Below are 19,823 nucleotides of genomic sequence, written 5' to 3' on the forward strand. Positions count from 1 at the left end.
TCTTGCCTCAGCCTCCTGAGTAGCTGGGATTACAGGCACACACCACCACTCCAGCTAAGTTTTGTATTTTTAGTAGAGTTGGGGTTTCACCATGTTGGCCAGGCTGGTCTCGAGCTCCTGACCTTAGGTGATCTGCCCGCCTCGGCCTCCCAGAGTGCTGGGATTACAGGCTTGAGCCACCGTGCCTGGCCTCCCATAACATTTTCATGTATGGTTAACAGATAAGATTTCTTTAGGGCAGTGGTTCATCAGAGTCTAATTTGTTAGTCCAAGTTACTAGAAATTTGGCAGTGCTTTAATGGATTCTCAGTTTGAGCAGACTGGATAGGACCTTAGAGGTGATCTCTTCCTGTTCCTTCATTTCTGAAAGGGAAGGGACTTACTCGGGGTCCTACAGTCAGCACGTGTCTGGGCCAGGACTTGACCTCAACCTTCAGACCCCAAGCTCATTGCTAGATCCATTCCATTCCAGCAAGCGTACTTGTCCTTTCCACATATTTTCTCTTTCTTTTTATATCTAGTACAGGTTCTAATTAGGCCAGATGACTGAGCCCATTGCCAATTCCCCAGGGAACTGGCGACATAATGACAGGAGTTGGCCCGGGCAGAGTCACAGGAGAAGGAACAGATCCAGTTGGTTCTTGATTCTTACAGAGTAAAAGGACGGCTCCTCTTGTTCACCGGCATGACTTCATCTTCTCCTCTCTTCCTGATGATCTCCGTTTAACTTTGTGGAAATCAACCATAATTAGGAAATATAAATCCTGAGTCAGTGTTACTGCTTGCAGATATTAAAAATAAAAAGCAGAGGCCCCATCCTAGGAAACTGCAGTTCAGTTCTAGTAAATTGTTCAGGGATTCTTCCCTGTGCTCTTTACACGCTGCCAAATGGGGTGTCCTCCAGTAGGTGCCACCCCCAACACTGGCTCAGACCCGCGCTGGAATTAAGGACTGTTGTTTGTGAATTATCAGCCACTAAATCTAATCTCATTTTCCCTGAATGCCAACTTTCTTGTTTTTTCTTTTTTTTTCACTTTTAAAAATTGTGGTAAAATACATTAACATAAAATTTCCATTTTAGCCATTTTTAAGTGCAAAGTTTAGTAGCGTTAAGTGCATTAATGTTGTGCAGCTGTCACCGGCAGCCACCACCAGAACGTTTCTCATCTTGCAAAACTGAAACTCTGTCCGCATTAAACACTAAGTCCTCTTTTCCCTCTTCCACCCTAGCCCCTGGCAACCTCCTACCTATTTTCTATCTCAATGAATTTGGCCATTCTATGTACCTCATATGAGTGGAATCATGGTGTTTATTGTTTGGTGACTGGCTTACTTCACTTAGCATAGGTTCTAGTGTACATTTATGCTAGGAATGAACGTAAGTGGGATGTGAGAATAAACCTTGGCTACAGGAAGACTATAATCTGTCAAACAGGATAAGCTTGTCATCAGTGATTTATTCAGCAAATGCATTTTGAACTCTTATACGTGCCAGTCCCTATTTGGTCCTTGCCAGTATTCAGTCACAAGAACCACCATTTGTTGCAAGTTTATCGTGCCCTGGGAACCATGCTCAGTGCTTCGGTACAGGGGACTATTTGTTGTTGTTATTGTTGTTGTTAATAGAAATAGGGTTCTGCCATGTTGCCCAGGCTGGTCTAGAACTCCTGGGCTCAAGTGATCCGCTCACCTCAGCCTCCCAAAGTGCTGGGATTACAGGCCTGAGCTGCCAAGCCTGGTATGATACAGTTGACTTGTTTAATTATAATTAGAGTAACCCTGTCAGCCAGGTATCATCATCATCCCCTTTTTAAAAGTGATGAATCTGGCTGGGTGTGATGGCTCACGTCTGTAATCCCCGCACTGGAAGGCTGAAGTGGGAGGATCACTTGAGCCCAGAAATCAGAGACCAGCCTGGGCAACATAGTGAGACCCCACTTCTACAAAAAATAAAGTTAGCTGGGTGTGGTGGCATATGCCTGTAGTCCCAGCCACTTGGGAGGCTGAGGCAGGAGCATCACTTGAGCCCAGGAGTTCAAGGCTTCAGTGAGCCCTGATTGCACCATTGCACCCCAGCCTGGGAGACAGAGTGAGATTCTGTCTTTAAAAACCATATATATATATATGGATCTACGGCTGTCGTAGGTAAAGCTGTGTGTCTGAGGGAGGAACGATTGGGAGCACAGCTAGAACCCATGAGCCGTTGATGCCAAAGGCTGATCCTTAACCCCCCAGCCTGTGTTGCTGCCCTGGACAGCTGCACGGGCTCTGCCATTCAGAACACAGCCACATCCCGTGATCTCATTTGATTTTCACAAGGACCCACCGAAGGAGGCAAAGCCGAATGTTTATGCCTTAATTTTACAGTAGAGCTAACTGAAGCGTGAAACACTCAGCCACTTCACTTATATTTACATAGTTATGGCTAAAAACCCATGACTTTCTTCTGTATCCTGTCGCTGCAGGCATCGTTACGCTCCATGTGGTTTTCTTTTTCTCTTCTTTTTTTAGGGGGTTGGAGCTTTAGAATAGACTTCTATGTTTCTCTGTTGAGTAAGACTTCTCTGAGGTCTTCCTGGGGATTCTGGAAAGGCCTCTTCTTGCCGTTCTGCCAGCAGTGGCATTTGCTCAAGCAAAAGAATCCGGAGAACAGCAGATCCATGCAGAGAAATGAAAATTTTGTTACTGTCTTCAGGACATTTGCATAGATTTGAAAGGAAGGCTTTCAGTGCCAGGATGGCCGTCAACAGGAGGTTTGGCTGGAGCCTGGCTTTTCAGCCTGGCCTTGGGTTCTTTCCGTTGTTTTCATTGTCTGGATTCTCCAGAACCTTGTGGAGGGAGGCTTACTGGATGGGACCACAGTGTTCCGTCGCTGCTGCTTTTCTAGAGCTCACACTGATATAAAACATTTCCCCGTTACTGACTGTGGCTAATTTTAGTTCCTCCGTCAGAAATTGCATAGCGTGCTGCCAGGAAAGGCGGCTTTCTGCGTGTATTCACCTTTCTTGCTTTGTGTTCTCCAGTAGAGCCGGCCATTTGCCTGTTTTTCATGATGGAGTTCCTTTGTTTGGGCTGTTCATCTGCATGTCAACCTCCTCTGACCATCTTTATTCATCTGTTTGGGAAACTGGTATTTAGAGGCTGCTGTTTGCTCGTTTTCCCCTCTACTATTCATTGAACTATAATCCCAGTAGTATAGTAGAAAACCACATTCAGTTTTGCAAGTCTGTCTTCTCCTCTATGGTCTAAATATTATGGTGAGAAAGAAAAGAGACAGTACTTGCATTGGATGTTTTAAGACAACATACACTTCTAGTGTGATTCGTAAACCTTTCGTACTAGGGAGGGACATTTCAAAGTGCCACTTTGGGAAGCTCCGGCGGAGAGACATGTCATGTTTAAAGATCCATCACAAAGGGACCGCTTGCCTGATCTGTGGCATCAGAATTGTATTAGGTGGTTGATGGTTTAATAAAAGAAAACCACAGTAGAATAATGGGGGAGGATGGGTAAGAGGGGCTGGAGAGTAGACTCGAGAAGAAAGCATCATCTGAAGGACTCACTGGCTATAATGAGAGAGTGGAGATCTTCTACTGACCGGCAGCCATCAGTAAAGGCTTTGAATCCTTCGGGAAACAACACCAGGCTTGCATTTTGTTGGGCGGAGCAAAGACACAATAGCTTTGAGATTAAGAGTACTCCGATTTGAAAATAATTTACTCCTGGTAAAAGTAATTGAGAATATGATCAATAGAAAGACATTCAAATCAAACTTGTTGAACAAGAGCCTTCCAGAAAATGTAGCAGAATGTCCGAGGGCAAAAAGGCTTTCAGGTAAAAATGTATCATCTCCCTTCCAGCAGTATTCCTGAGATGGTTAGACAATATGTGTGTTCTCAGGGAGGCATTAAAAACTGGTCTGGAATAGAGAGTTAACTACAACCAGCGTCACCCTAGAACTGGAAGAGCTTTGGAGATCATCTAATCCAAATACTCCCCTTCCCTCCCAGCCCAGATGCTTTCAGGAAAACTGAGACCAGAAAGGTTAAGTGAATTACTCATGTGCCTGTTGGTGCCGTGTAAACACCTTCAGCTTATTCAGCTTGTTTGGAGTTGCTAGAGAGGCAACTCCAGACTTCTTTATTCCATTATATTTGAAGTAAGTAATAAACAAAAAGCAAAAGGAAATTCAAACTAATCAAAAGGGAAAATGAAATAACAACTTAGGTTGATAGTTCCATAGTAGCACTGATCTGGAGGCACAGCTGCAGTCAGCTGCCTTGTGTAAGAAGTCAGCGTGGAAGTGGGAGTGGTGGAGTCAAACCAAGGAAACAGAGGACATGGGGCGCGGTGCATCCACCAAAGCACTTTGAGTCACTGATTCTGGGGTCGCAGAGAGAACTGCTGCCCTCAGCGGGAGGTTCAGGGTTCTCTGCTCCTAAGGTACTCAAGGCCCCTTTTTAAAAGTGTCGGTGTCCTAATATGGCGCATCTTCCTGACGACTTCAGATGCTGTGGACCTTAATCTAGACATGACACTCTTTAACTCGCATTTGTGTCAGCTGAAAACAGAAGTTCAGAGCGTGTGTATCTTTTCTTATCTGCAGCTATTTCCCTGAAGCTGAAAACCGGGTACTTAAAGGAAGTTAGCATCCCAGTCACATTCATGGGCTGTGCAAGGTCTCGCCCAGGAGCCTTACCCCAGGATCTGACTTCCAGCCCTTCCTGCACCTGCGACTTGGGCTGTGCTGGAATCCCAGCCCCCAAAGCATGCTTGGTGGCGTTTCTTTGTTTGTATTTGGAGGGGAAAGGAAAGAAGACCATGATATTTATGGAAAGTCATTAGGAGTGAAGAGCCTCTGAACCCATATGAAAGGAAGAGAAACCTTGGCTTTGGAGCACAAAGAAAGCTCAGCATAAAATGGAAAGCGGATCTTGAAATTTCGTCAGAGGCCAGAAGAGCAGGGAAGCAGGGCTGCTGTGTGCAGTGTGCAGGCCCCGGAGTCAGAAGTCCGGTTTTGTTTTCTCTCCTCTGTGCTGTCTCAGTTGGCAACTCTGGCAAGTTTCTCAACATCTCTGTTCCTCATTTTTCTTCTTGGGAGTGGCTGTTCCGATTCCTGCCTCCTCGGGATACTGAGCCAACATGAGAGTTCTGTGAGGAGGGGAATTCTGTTTTCTGTTGTTTTTCATGTGTTTCTGCGTGGAAACAGTTCTTGTGCTTAGCACTGTCAGCTCATCTTCATAGCTGGGATCTTCGTCAGCTGAGGCTGAGGGCTTCTCTGGGCCTCTGTGGCTCCCAGCATGGGATGTTTTGGGGAAACATGCCCAGTCCGAGGAGTGGAGAGATCTGCCTTCTGCATGCTCATGGCCAGCCCCCCGCGATCACTCAGGCTTGTGTGAAGTCACTGGAGAACAGTGGCTGACAAACAGGCCCAGAGACTCCAGGCTGGGACCAGTGGAGTCCACGTTCTTACTTTCCTTGTTTAAGGAATGCACCTGTGGCACAGTTTGTCCATTTGTTCTTTTGCCTTTAATTGATAGACAGCCTGGTCTGGGGCTAATGCTCTCGGTGGAAGAAAGGGCTCTATCTGGGCTGGAGCCATCTCATCCCAGCGCTGCCACCAGGAAGATGTGAGACAGAAGCCAGCCCCTCAGCAGGGACCGGGTGGAAAGCTGGAAGGCACTGGAGCATAAGAGCTCTTCTGCATAACGGGGGATAAGAGCAGCTGCTTCCTGACGTAGGACCCCTGTGAGACCTGCATGCAAAGCCTGTGGCATGGCATTGACCCGTAGTGCTCCCCTCTTTTAGAATGTTCGCTTCCTTTAGAACATGAGCTTCACTTTTGGATTTTCTCGTGTTTTGAAATATACGTCACCTAAAATTTACCATACTTTTGGGTATGGGGTTATTAAATTCAGAGTTGGAACTAAATGGGAGGAAAGGCAGTTAAAGGTTACCATCAGGAAGAGAAGCTATTGCAGTTACTCTTTAGGCCTTGTCTGTACAGTGAATGGCTCAGGTTAAGTGATCTCTAAATGCCTAAATATTGCACAAGCTCTGCCCTCTGTGATTTTATTTCTCAGTGGTTATGGACACTGGAAAAATAGCACACCATTGATATTTTATTTTACAAAATCAAAATGTTTTTATGTTTAAAAATATTTTTATAAGCATAGGTTGTGTATAATCACTAGACTTCAATTTCATTAATCCAGCCTGTTGTGCAAATCCAGGGTTAAGCAGTGCTGATGTACGGAGTGTGTGCTGTGTGCCAGGCCCTTGCTAGGCCTTTTCCATGTACCCTCTCACTCACTCTCCATGTAATCCTCTTAGCAGGTGGCAGTGCCCTCATTTTACAGAGGAGAAAACTGCAGCTCAGTGAAGTTGAGAAACTTGCCCAGTGTCTCACAGCTGGCAGGCCAAATGGGGATGGTAACTGATTGGCTGCCATAACCATGAAACCACAAACTTAGTGGCTTGAAGCAACACACATTTGGATCTTACAGTTTCTGTGAGTCAGGAATCCAGGCGTAGTTTAGCTGTGTCCTCTGCTGCAGAGTCTTGCAAACCTGCCATGGAGGTGTTGGCTAGGGCTGCTGTCTCATCTGAGGCTCAACTGGGGAAGGGTCCACTTCCAAGCTCACGTGGTTTTGGCAAAATTTCGTTTCTTGCAGGTTGTTGGACCAAGGACCTCAGTCTCTTGCTGGCTGTTGGCTGGAAGCAGTCCTTACTTCTTTGCCATGGGAGCCTTCCCAACATGGTTGCTGGCTTCAGCAAGGCCAGCAAGGCAGAGTGTTTCCTCTCCCAACAGGTTTCTGTGTTATGTAACATGATCATGGACACAGGATCACATCCATTCCATCCCCTTTGCTGCATCTTATTTATTAGAAGCAGACACACATTCCATCCACACTCAAGGGAGGCAATCCCAAAGAAAGTGAACCCGAGGAGGTGAGGATCATGGGGAGCACCCCAGGTCTGTCCACCTACGGTAACCCACATGGCAGATGCAACTCTAGAAATCCAGGATCTAAGTCCTGAAGGGGTGAGAGGTAAAGGAAGGATCTGAGTGTGATGGGGATAATGTAGGACAACCTTTTCAAAATGGTCAACTCTGCATTGGAACTTAAATGAATTGGTTGGCATGGATTGGAAGACAGGACCCGTGTGGGCATTGTGGACAGAGCTGCAGTGAGGAGGGCCCCAGGGACCAGTGCCCCTTCCTGGGAGGTAGTGCCCAGTGTAGACACAGCCCGGCCCTGGCCAAGGGAGCCTCCTCGCAGCTCTCAAGCCTGGTTCTCTGAAGATTACAGAGTGGAAATTCACTGTAGCTTCTTCCATGTAGAATGTTTGACTTTACAAAGGGAGGAGGTGATGAGTTTAGTTACTCAGTCTCCTTTTTATAAACACTGCCCGAGCCTGGGCATGGCTTGAGGGACAGGAATGATGGCCCTGTGTTTTTCTCTCTGTGAACAGAAAGCGAAACGACTGATAGTGTGCCCAGCGATGAAGAGAGCGCTGAGGTAAGCCGCTGCCCTGACCGCCTACGATTCTGCCGAGGAAAAGCCTCCCCACCAGCTCCGGGCTTTCCTTGCTGCTGGTTACACACCTTTCCTTCAGATCACAAGCTTCACTTTGGGATTTTCTTGTGTGGTGAAATATGCATCACCTAAAATTTACCATACTTTTGGGTTTGGGGTTATAAAATTCGATGTTGGAACTGAATGGGAGGAAAGGGAGTTAAATGTTACCATCAGGTAGAGAAGCTGTGATGGCAGGAAAAGGGAATGAAGTGGAGGCCAGGAAATACTGATGCTCTTACCACTTAAACATCCTACTTCACTGGCAAAAATAGAACAGCCTTCCCAGCCAAAAGCAGTGACCAGTACACGTCAGAAAATGCTAAGCAAAAGCCTCTTCCACGTGTGCGTGGGTTCCCTCCCTCTGTGACCCATCTTGATTCCGAGTGGGTCCCATCCCCTCTCCCTCCGGTAGATGGGGCATGCACAATGGCAGAGAGTGGCTGGAATGGAGATGGAAAGCATTCCTGCTGGCCACCTGCTGGGGGTCTGTGCTTGAGTGAAGGAGAGAGAGCAAGAGGGAAGGAGAAAGAGAGAGGGAAGCTCATGGTTGTTTGAATTAGTGGTTTCCCATGTACTAAACACTTTCAGAAAAAGTGCAGGCATTCTGAAAAGACAGATGTACACACTCACATACACCCTGGCCTGATTTCTTCAAGGTTGCAGGTCTAGTCCCTTCTCTGAATGAAACCAGCCCTTCATTCAGAGCTCCACACTGTGGAGCTCTAAACCACCCCCATTTGAAAGCAATCAAGGGGCATACATTGCAAATCACTAAGTTCCTCACTACCTTTTCTCTGCAAATGCAGGTTGGCTCAGGTTGACTGGGCCAGCTCTGAGGGACTGAGTCACTGTGCCACACTGGCTGTGGTGACCTGAAACCTATCGAGTAATCGGGCCGAGCGGCAGAGCATACGGGAACCAGAAACCAAGCTGCTGCCTTCTTTTCTTGCCTTCATAGAGTAGTCTGGAAAGTATTTCTGGGAGGTAGCAAATGGGAATTGATTTAAAAAAAAAAAAAGAAAAGGGAAGAAAAACCATTACTTGGCATGTGAATAGCTGGGTGCAATAGATTTCACTTGAAGGATATAGAAGTGCTAAGCCTTTGTTCATTCTGCAGTTCTTAAAAAATTCAGCTAAAGCACCAACACATGGAAACAGTGACACATTTTTCATTTTTAAATTTTATTTGTGGGTTGCTGTTTTGAGACAAGGTCTCATTCTGTTGCCCAGGCTGGAGTGCAGTGGCGTAATCATAACTCACTGAAGCCTTGACTTCCTGGGCTCCAGTGATCCTCCCACCTTAGCCTCCCGAGTAGCTGGGGCTAAAGGTGTGCACCACCATGCCTAACTAATATGTTTTGTAGAGATGAGGACTCACTACATTGCCCAGGCTGGTTTCAAACTCCTGAGCTTAAGTGATCCTCCAGCCTCAGCCTCCCAAAGTGCTGGGATTACAGGGATGAGCTACCACACCTGGCCAGTGATGCATTTTTTAAAAAGCCATCCAATAGAAGGAGAAGGAAATACGTATCTTAATTACTTTCTTTAAAGGGGCGGCCACACTGGCGGAAGAGGAATATTGAAGGCAAACAGTACCTCAGCAACATGGGGACTCGAGGCTCCTACCTGCTGCCCGGCATGGCGTCCTTCGTCACTTCCAACAAACCGGACCTCCAGGTCACCATCAAAGAGGAGAGCAATCCGGTGCCTTACAACAGCTCCTGGCCCCCTTTTCAAGACCTCCCGCTTTCTTCCTCCATGACCCCAGCATCCAGCAGCAGTCGGCCAGACCGGGAGACCCGGGCCAGTGTCATCAAGAAAACATCGGATATCACCCAGGCCCGCGTCAAGAGCTGTTAAGCCTCTGACTCTCCCCGGTGGTTATTGGGGCTTCTTGGCTTTGTTTTGTTGTTTGTTTGTATTTTATTTTTTTCTCTCTGACACCTATTTTAGACAAATCTAAGGGAAAAAGCCTTGACAATAGAACATTGATTGCTGTGTCCAACTCCAGTACTGGAGCTTCTCTTAAACTCAGGACTCCAGCCCATTGGTAGACGTGTGTTTCTAGAGCCTGCTGGCTCTCCCAGGGCTACTCGCTCAAGTTCAAGGACCAACAAGGGCAGTGGAGGTGCTGCATTGCCTGCGGTCACGGCCAGCAAGGTGGAGTGGATGCCTCAGAATGGACGAGATAATGTGAACTAGCTGGAATTTTTTATTCTTGTGAATATGTACATAGGCAGCACTAGCGACATTGCAGTCTGCTTCTGCACCTTATCTTAAAGCACTTACAGATAGGCCTTCTTGTGATCTTGCTCTATTTCACAGCACACTCAGCACCCCCTTCTCTGCCCATTCCCCAGCCTCTCTTCCTATCCCATCCCGACCCATCCCATTCCACTCTTTTCCTACTTTTCCTTCCCTCAAAGCTTCCATTCCACATCCGGAGGAGAAGAAGGAAATGAATTTCTCTACAGATGTCCCATTTTAAGACTGCTTTAAAAAAAATCCTTCTAATCTGCTATGCTTGAATGCCACGCGGTACAAAGGAAAAACTATCATGGAAATATTATGCAAATTCCCAGATTTGAAGACAAAAATACTCTAATTCTAACCAGAGCAAGCTTTTTTATTTTTTATACAGGGGAATATTTTATTCAAGGTAAAATTCTAAATAAAATATAATTGTTTTTTATCTTTTCTACAGCAAATTTATAATTTTAAGATTCCTTTTCTTGTTTATCAGCAGTTGTTATTACATCCTTGTGGCACATTTTTTTTTTTTAATTTTGTAAAGGTGAGAAAAGCTTTTATGAGCTCATGTAGCAATCAGATTATCCTGTGGATTGATAATAAATGAATATGATATATAGTTAAATTTTTAAGGGGCATCACTCCTGGCTTTGTCTGTGTCTGCTTTAAAAGAGCACAATCACGGAATAGGACTGACAAAGTATTGTTTCTTTTTGGGGACCAAAATGTTTTCCCTTGTTGACCACAAGAAACCCTGGAGGTTCCTACTGTGAGGCCACAGATGACTTCTCTTGAGTGCTCGCCTGAGCAGGGGCCTGTGCTGAGCGTTTTCCATGAGTTCCCGTCTTCATTCATCACACTCGTGCTGTAGAATAGGCATTCATCTCCGTTTCATGTGGAGGAAATGAAGACAACGTGAAGATGCCTTTACTCGGCTCACAGTGGCACTAAGAGGCAAAGGCACAAGTTGGGCACAAATTGAGCCCAATTCCCTGTGCTCTGAAGGGGGTCTTTTTTCTTGTAAGCATATCTGTTATCTCAAGTGTCTGTCTTCCTTTGTGTTGGGAACGTTCCCTAGGGAGGGGAGTATTTTAGCTACTCCACTGGTTACCTTCTCTGCTATGAGCGAGGTTCACCCACCTCTGTGTCTTTCCTGTTTTCATCCTTAGGCTTACACGTACGACGGACGTTTTGTGTTTATGTCACTTAGAGGGGTGCATGGATAAGACATTTTCCACAACAGGAATTATGTGTTGGGCTCCAACACCATGTCCGTCGCTATTCTTCCTAGGACCCAAGGCCTTGCACATAGACCCTGCCCTCAAAACTTGGGGTCTGTCTTGTGGAATAAAAGGGGTGACTTCAAGAACACCAGTCTTTATCATCCACTTGGTGTTTCAAGGTATAGTCTTGGCCTGGAGAAAGCCACAGCACCAGCCTCCCCTGCATCCCCAGTATCTTATTCTGTAAAATCAGAATATGAAAACTTCGCTACCTGCCTACTACCTCTGGAGGGTTGTGGAGGAGATTGCTAAGTTAATATTTGAAGAGGTTCCTTTAATGAAAGGACAAAAGGCTATTTCTGTGCCTCTCTCCATGTGTGGCAGCAGATATAATTAGCGGCCATAAAGTTATCCAGCCCTGAATGGAAATCAACTGGAGCATTTTCCTGGCGGATGCGTTGTAGTTGAAATGCCACACACACAGAGGCAGGGCTGCTTCGGGAAGGAGCACCTTCATTGACTGTCTCAGTTTCTTAGTGAAAGGGGAGTTACCAGGAGGAAAGGGATGCTCCCTGGCTCCTTGGCACCCTGCTTTTCAGTGAAGACCTGCTCTTCCCCCAGGTCCTAAATGGAGGAGTTCACTTTGAGACTTACATCTAAAACCTTTTACTGAGTCATCCTGTTTTTAAATAAATTAACAAAACAGTAATGGAAGGTTGCCCTGAGTCACATGACCTGGTTATCAAAGGGTTTAAGGTAGCTCAGGTCTTCTCCCCCTCCTCCCCCTTCCTTCTTCCCAACACAGGCTCAGGGCTTCTTCCTGCATCTCAGGTCCCAAATGCCATTCCTGCTGCCCTCCCCCTGCTTCTGTAGTGTAACCAGACTTCTCAAACCCCATCAAGTGGAATAAAATTCAGGACTTGAAAATGCATCATTTAAGCTCCAGAGATGATACTCCATTGCCAATAAGGCCATGAAAAACAGAATCATGTTTAAAATACTTCTGAGAAAGCCTATATTGTTTCTAAGTGATCCTTGTGAGCAACGTAGGAAAACAAGCTAGTCTCAGGGTGCCTAGGGTTGACAGGAAGAAAAAGGCGATAGAGCAGCTCATGGACCCAAGCCTCAGACCTTGTCGTCACTTACAGGAAGTACCAGGGACACATGCTTCTGGTTGGTATTTGTGCGAGCTGATAGGCTTTTATGATGGGCTTGGGTGTGTGTGTGCACGTGTGCACTTAACAGCAAGTTCAAGTTCAGTGTAACTGCCTTTGGAACAATAGTTTCCATTCTCTGCAGCCAGTTCCTGGGTCACTCCCTTGATAACGGGCTCGCTGTACAGCTGTGGACTGTGAATTCAGGGACGTGTACGTCTGCCCAGCCTTGAGGTTGCCAGCACCCAGCACATCCACATGCCTTGACCAAAAGGGCTTCTGGTATGCCATTTGCGTATCTAAATAAATCCACCCTCAGTTTTGTCCGTGTTTTGATGAACCACCGCCAAAGGTGATATTGAGTCTATTGAAAAGGATTTGTAAAAAAGAAGAGAGACATGGCTGTGGAACACAGATTCTTGAGACATCAAAACCCTAACACAACACCCTTTCCCCACCTGAATCCAAAGTGTACCATGCTATCATGTAGCCACCACTGAGACAGATTTTAGAAGTGAAGAAGATGAGTGATTTGATTTCAGGAGTCTGAGTTTTCAAACTTGTGCTTTTGGAAGTACTTTGCATATGAATGAAAAGATGGTAAGCCCCAAATGGCCTCCTGCCCCTAATTCCGAGAGATGGAACATGAGACGTTCCTTCTGCTTGAGGCCACTCTGCAGCACTGCATTCATTAGGCTGTAAAGGCCCCTGCTATTGTAGTTATGGACAAATAAGCCCAGATCAAAGGTGAAAAAAAAAAACCCCACTGTTCTGCCCGATTTCTCCTGATAAAAGACAAAAGCTAGGGAAAGGTTTACACACAGGTGGCCAAGATGAGTTCCTGGCATTCAGGGGTCAAACAGCTAATGGCTGAGTACCAGTGTGGTTTGGAGGCAGAAACTGGTTTTTATGTGGTACTGTTCAGCCACCTCCCTCACCCTGAAACTCCATCCCACAGCACAGTGACATGCCCAGGACCAGAGTGATCAGAGCTGGCAGGACATGACCCTGACCTCCCTCTGTCCCCAGGCTGCAGTGGACCCCTCCCAAGGGCAGTTGGGTGACACCATCAGCTTCTTGAGGCTGTTTCTCAATCTCATTTGCACCCCAACATGTGAATCAAGGTTGGGTACTACTAGGCTGTCATACCCGGGATCTCCTCCTTCCCTGAGCCCCACCATCCTGGTGTCAAAAGAACAGGACTGGGACTCTTGGCTTCATCCCTTAGGAATGTGTCTAACCACAGGCCTGGAGATGAGAGCCCAGCTGTGCGAAGCCGTCAGGTCTCAGGTCAGGAGATGCAGGAAGCTGGCAGGAGTCGGGGAGATGATTTCTTGTGAGGCTGCCTGGCCTCTGGGTCCCCACTGGCCCCATGGGACACCGGTACCTTCCCCATTCCCTGTCTGGGCTTGGGCATCACTGGTCCTGCTGTGCAGACAAATGAGGGTTTTGTAGAGGGTTTTCTTCTGTGGCCACACGAACAGCAGGTGCAGAGGCACTGTGTCTCTGCTTCCGAAAATAGTGCCTGGAAGGAAGTGGTCAGGCCTAATAGCTGGTTTTAGCAAAAATGTTAAGTCTGTCCAAGAACCTGGGTTGTGCTGTGGAAGGATCAAGATGTAGCACATTTCAGAGTTCACATAGTCTCTGAAAAGAGCACGCTCTGGAGTCTGACCAGGTTTCTTCAGAAGGAAAGCAGTGTGTGTGCTTCAGTTCCTGTAAGCACACTGCCCTTTGGAGGTTTGGTCAGTTTCCCCATATCTGCTTTATAAACACGTCCAGACAGAGGTTGCTGGTGCTGTGGAATGTAGTGCACTGGGATCGTGCAACTGCTGCCCAGTTAACCCCTTACATGCGTGGCCGGAGAAACAGCAATATCACGTGCAACAGCCTGTGTTGCGAAAACAGTTAATTTTAAAAACACAACTTTTTTTTTTTTCCTGCAGGTGCAAAATAACTCCACAGTGATAGCAGCTTTAAGTTTCACTTTTGGTTGAGAAGCACATTTTAAAATACAAATATCTCTCCACGTGAATCATCAGGGAGAGGATATCCAAGATGTTCTGGCAGCTTGGGTTGTGTATCTGAGAATACTCTTATGCTCCAACTCTAATGTGCCAGTTCAAAGGCATTGACATTTTCAAATCCACACATGGCGCCGGAACTGACTGCCTGAAGTTTCAGGATAATGTTAGCAGCGAGATGGGAGTGAGTTCCTTAATTGGGGGAAGGTGATGACTAAGCCTTTATTCATCCCCAGAATTAACATTGATCCATATTCTCTGCCGAGTTCACTCTGCTGTCTCCCAAGGGGACTTGCCCAGTGCTGGGACTCTAGAGCATATATTTATGCTGCAGTATCTTTTCTCTGGGAAGCTCATGTTTTGAATGTAACTGAGATGCAGGAAAGATGTCACAGGCTCAGCTCTGCAATACTCAGGGTACAAGCAATAGACATTGTAGTAAAAATCATAAAATACAGCCCAAAGCCATTGCTTGGATTTTACCTGATGGTTCCAGGGATCCTGTGCAACACAGCTGATATGGGAAGGAGACCACAGGTGGATTTGTGTTTTCAAACTTTTATTTGCAAAATTGATCTGAAGTAATGTAATTACAGTGCCTCTCTCAGCAACTAACATATTTAATTAGGGTAACCAATCATCTTCGTTTGCCCAGAACTGAGGGGATTCTCAGGATGTGGGGCTTTTAGTGCTAAAACCAGGAACGTCTCAGGCAAACTGGGAGGGGATGTCGCCTAAATGTAATGCTGAGTTACACAGCACAAATGACATTTTCTGTTTTTGGAAGATTTTTAAAACCCAGGTAAATGTTTCATGAGGAGGTGTTCTTGAGAATATCTTGTTGATGACCCTATTCATGCATTAATTTAAAGTAGTGTTTTGTTAAAAAAAAAAAAAAAGTAGATTTCGTTCATTCAACCCTAAGTGCTGAATTCCCACTATTTTCTAGTCCTGTTCTAAATGTCAGAGAATTGTTACAGAAGTGAACAAAACAAAGTCTTTGTTCTAATGGAGTTTAAATTCTAGTAAGGTGGACCGTCAACAAATAATAAAAATAATCTTTGGGTGACAATCAACTCTGTGGAGAAAAGCAAAGCAGAATATGGAGTGATGAAGATATTCAACGCTTTCATTTTAGAGCTTAAAGGATTGATTGCAGGGTTGGCGGTTGTGAAAACCAGCAGTTAGAGGGAAAGAAGGAAAACAGCATATATCAATGGGGCTTAGTTGCAGGAAACAAAAACCACGCCAGCTATTTTAAGCAGAAAGGCATTGTCTAGAGAGAAGCAGGTGTTTACAACTTTGTTGGGTAGGCTGGAGGAGCCGGCTTGCGGGTGCTTCCACATCTGCCACCACCGTAAAGGGAGGAAATCAGGAGCCTGTGGCTGGAAATAGTGACTCTGAAGACACATTGTCTTAGCTGAAAGCTGCTTATTAGAAAGTTCTGTCACCACCACTTTAACTGTCTCTCAACACCCATGCAATCAGTGGCTGAACTTTGAGACATGGCTTCAGAAAGCCCCAGTGTTACCACAATCATGCTTGCCAGTGTTTACAGTCAATCAGGAGGAGGTGGCTTCTGCCTCCATTCTGACTTCCAAATCTCTTGCATATAATTGGTTGAACCTAATTCACAGTTAGAACCCCAGCTGCAAGTGAGACTGGAGAAATGGCCCTCAGAGTTCCCGCCTCTGCAGTGCAGGAAGAGACTCCAGAAGGAGTTGAGAATGGGTGCTGAGTGCCTCTTCAGGATGTCTGTCACACCTCAGGAAACCTGCCAGGAAACAAAGGGAGTGAAAAATCCAAGTTAAGAATATCCAGAGAATGAAATCTGCATCCCATACCTTCCAGCGTAGATGGGAAAGCAACATATGTAGTGGGAAGAGAAGACGTTTTTTGAAATCAGATAAACCTGGGTTCAGTCTGCTCTTATTTGCGGACGACTTTGGGAAATCTCTTTGTATCTATGAGAAAAAGGTTCTTCACATATAAAATGGGGATATTAACACCTTACTTGCAAGGTGAGAATTAGATAAGATAACGTAAAGTTTGAAGGATGAAGTACATTATAAGCACTCAGTTATATCAGCCACACCATCTGCATATAAAATAGCTAAGATCCATATTTTAGAGCACTGATTCCAAGCTACCTATTCTCTCTCAGACTTACATGAATTCAAGATTTGACCACTGAGGATCTCAGAGCTCAGACATGTGACCCCAATTTCTATATAGCTAACATTAGTCTTTCCTTCTCTGAGCTATCCTTTTTTTGAGCAAGCCTAATTCTGTTGTCAAGTGGCATAGAAGGAGCTGAGAATTTATTCCTTTCTGGTAGAAGTTGAAGGGGATATAAACCTGATGGCAGTTAATTTAATTTGATTTTTGTTTTTTAAGACAGGGTCTTGTTCTGTCACCCAGGCTGGAGTGCCGGCCTACAGCAACCTCTGCCTCCTGGGCTCAAGCCATCCTCCCACCTCAGCCTCCTGAGTAGTAGCTGGGAATACAGGTGCATGCCACCATGCCCAGCTAGTTTTTTGTGTGTGTGTTTTCTGTACAGACAGATTTTCACCATGTTGCCCAGGCTTATCTCAAACTCCTGAGCTCAAGTGATCCACCCGCCTCAGCCTCACAAAGTGCTGGGATTACAGGTGTGAGCCACCATGGCTGGCCAATTTTATTTTTTAAACAACATAGATTCAAACAAACTTTTTAAGCTTCATAAAGCCACCCAGTGGAATTACATTAACTTTTGATTATTGAAGTGATTCTGATTTGCTTCATTCTGGCCATTGATACAGTTTCCCTTTGGACCAGTTGGCATTATAATTCCCACTAGATGCTGGGATTCATGACATTTTGACTCAACAATTTTAAAACTGGGAACATTTCAACATATTCATAAAACAGAGCCACAAACATTAAGCTCTTGTGCTTTCTTGGTATCTTTCTACCCTATGCTAGAATCTTACCCACACTCAGGACAGAATGAGGGAGCTTACATGGCAGGTGCTTTGTCAGAGCCTAACCTGTGCCAGACATGAGGGCAGGGCCAGGCCTTCTGTGTTATCTGTTTGCATAAACAGATTAACATAGGGGCTGAGGAGGCTCCTGGGAAAAGAGCTAGAAGAGAGTGCAGAGAATGGATCCCAGGAAAAGAATCTAGCCTGAGGATGTGACCAGCTGGGGCCAATTAGGCTCTGAAGGTGGTAGGAGGTGTTCTTGGTACAGTGTCTTGACTGCTGCCTGAACCTGTGAAGACACCTGCCTGCTTCAAGGGGTGTGCATACCTTGAAGAGAGAATGGCTGGGAGTGTAAAACTGCCACTTCCGGTCCCGGTTATCCTTTGTATTAGCCCGTTTTTATACTACTATAAAGAAATACCCAAGACTGGGTAATTTATAAAGGAAAGAAGTTTAATTGACTCACAGTTCCGCATGGGTGGGGAGGCCTCGGGAAACTTACAATCATGGCAGAAGAGGAAGCAGGCATGTCTTACATGGTGGCAGGTGAGAGAAGCCAGTGAAGGCAGAACTGTCAGACACTTACAAAACCATCAGATGTTGTCAGAACTCACTCATTATCTCGTGGACAACATGCAGAAACCACCCCTATTATCTAATCACCTCCCACCAGGTCCCTTCCTCAACAGTGGGGATTATGGGGATTACAACATGAGATGAGATTTGGGTGGAGACACAGAGCCAAACCATATCACCTCTATTAAGCAGAGGTTTCCATGGCTATTTCTCAGTGGCCTGAGCCTGGGTGGCAGATTAAGTAGAAGATGAGAACTTCCCCAGTAATGACAGAGGCATGTGTCCTAGTAAAAGTTACTAGACATCCTGGAATAGGACTGCATCAGTAGATGCTATAGTCTGAATATTTATGTCCCCTCGAAATTCATATGTTGAAACACAATCTCCAATGCAATAGTATTAAGAGGTGGGGCCTTTGAGAGATGATTAGGTCATGAGGACTCCACCCTTATGAATGGGTTAATGCCCTTATTAAAAAGGCCTGAGGAAGCTTGTTTGCCCCTTTCACCATGTGAGGACAGATAGAAGGTGCCATTTATGAGGAATAGGTCCTCCCCAGACACCGAATCTGCTTATGCCTTGATCTTGGACTTCCCAGCCACCAGAACGGTGAGAAATAAATTTCTATTGCTTATGAATTACCAAGTCTGAGGTATTTTGTTATAGTAGCCCAAACTGACTAAGACAGTAGGGAAAGCAGAAGCCTTAGCTAAGGAATGAAAATTGCCTAAAAGCAGAAACGCAGTAGGTAGGCCGCTGGCCCAAGCAGTGGCAGCTCCAGGGCTAGGGAGGGCAGAAGTGTACTTAGTGGATTGACACACAAAAGCAGAGAACCCTGGATACTAAAGGTGGAAGGGACCTCAAAAATGGTAGTGGAGGCTGGGTGCAGTGGCTCACACCTGTATTCTCAGCACTTTGAGAGGCCAAGGTGGACAGATCACCTGAGGTCAGGAGTTTGAGACCAGCCTGGCCAACATGGTGAAACCCCATCTCTACTAAAAATACAACAATTAGCCAGGCGTGGTGGCAGGTGCCTGTAATCCCAGCTACTCAACAGGCTGAGGCAGGAGACTCGCTTGAACCCAGCAGGCAGATGTTGCAATGAGCCGAGATTGCACCATTGCACTCCAGCCTGGGCAATAGAGTGAGACCAAAAAAAAAAAAAAAAAAAAAAAAAGAGGTAGCGGCAGGGAGTGCTGCTATTGATTTCCTGAGGTTTCATAGGCTGGGCTCTCAAGGTTAGGACTTGAATGTTTAGGACAGCTCATATAGTAGTAATATGACATCATGTGTACCTACAGGTTGGGAAGCCCTGGGACACTGAAATTACAACTGGATAATAAAAACAGAGTTTTTTCCTTGTGACGTGACCACTGTGATGTAAAGCTGTATCTCCTTCATTTCATCAAGAAATTGTTAACATTCCCCCCAACTTGCTTTCATCTTTCTCTTCATTGCCAACTCTGTAAGAAGTACCACCCCTTTTCTTTGAATCTGATTCTCCTCCGAGAAGGAATGCTTCTCTGAGGCTTTCGCCTTTGCTCACATCAAAGCCCCCACACCGAATAAATACCATCCTTACATGCCCTTCCAAAGACTCCCCTAATGAACGAGCTTCATCCAACAAAAGATTACTGGGAAACTTCAGCAAAAAGACTGTTGATGAAAATTTGCTGTATTTGATTATATAACTAAGACTAAAACGGGAACATAGTTGGAATTATACTAAGTAAATATGATATGTTCTCACCAAGTAGAAAGAATGCAACTAAATAATACAGAAGAAGAGGGAAAGTAAAACAATATTGTTTACAATTTTATAGGTATTGGGTGTGAGTTAAATTACACCACTTAAAATGAACAGGACAGTAAAAAGTGAAGAAAAAAAGACAAAGGTATCATAAAATATATACATTCAGAGGTATTGAAATATTTATGCATCAAAACAACTATGGCAAAATTTTACTGATTCAGTATTATGCCTATGAAAATTATTCAGTTCAGTGATTTGGAGAAGAGGGTAAAGAAATGTTTACACATCAGAATCTGTGGA

The 19,823-nt window shown here is 45.4% G+C and overlaps 1 protein-coding gene across 6 annotated transcripts in view; it reads left to right on the top strand.

Annotated features, from left to right (window-relative positions):
* Positions 1–10,465, top strand: part of LOC105466581 (interferon regulatory factor 2) — an 86,706-nt gene extending 76,241 nt beyond the window's left edge. For 5 of the 6 annotated variants that reach the window (XM_011715636.3, XM_071092780.1, XM_071092779.1 and 2 more), the window contains 2 exons: positions 7,477–7,523; positions 9,135–10,465. In XM_011715636.3, coding sequence (XP_011713938.1) covers positions 7,477–7,523; positions 9,135–9,443 — 356 coding nt within the window. In that variant the 3' untranslated portion in view covers positions 9,444–10,465. Of the gene's footprint in view, positions 1–6,674; positions 6,952–7,476; positions 7,524–9,134 lie in introns of all 6 variants that reach the window. The other variant, XM_071092782.1, reaches the window with a different exon arrangement.
* Positions 10,466–19,823: the final 9,358 nt, after the last annotated feature.

This window comes from Macaca nemestrina, chromosome 3 (assembly GCF_043159975.1).
Source record: "Macaca nemestrina isolate mMacNem1 chromosome 3, mMacNem.hap1, whole genome shotgun sequence".
Lineage (NCBI taxonomy): Eukaryota > Metazoa > Chordata > Mammalia > Primates > Cercopithecidae > Macaca > Macaca nemestrina.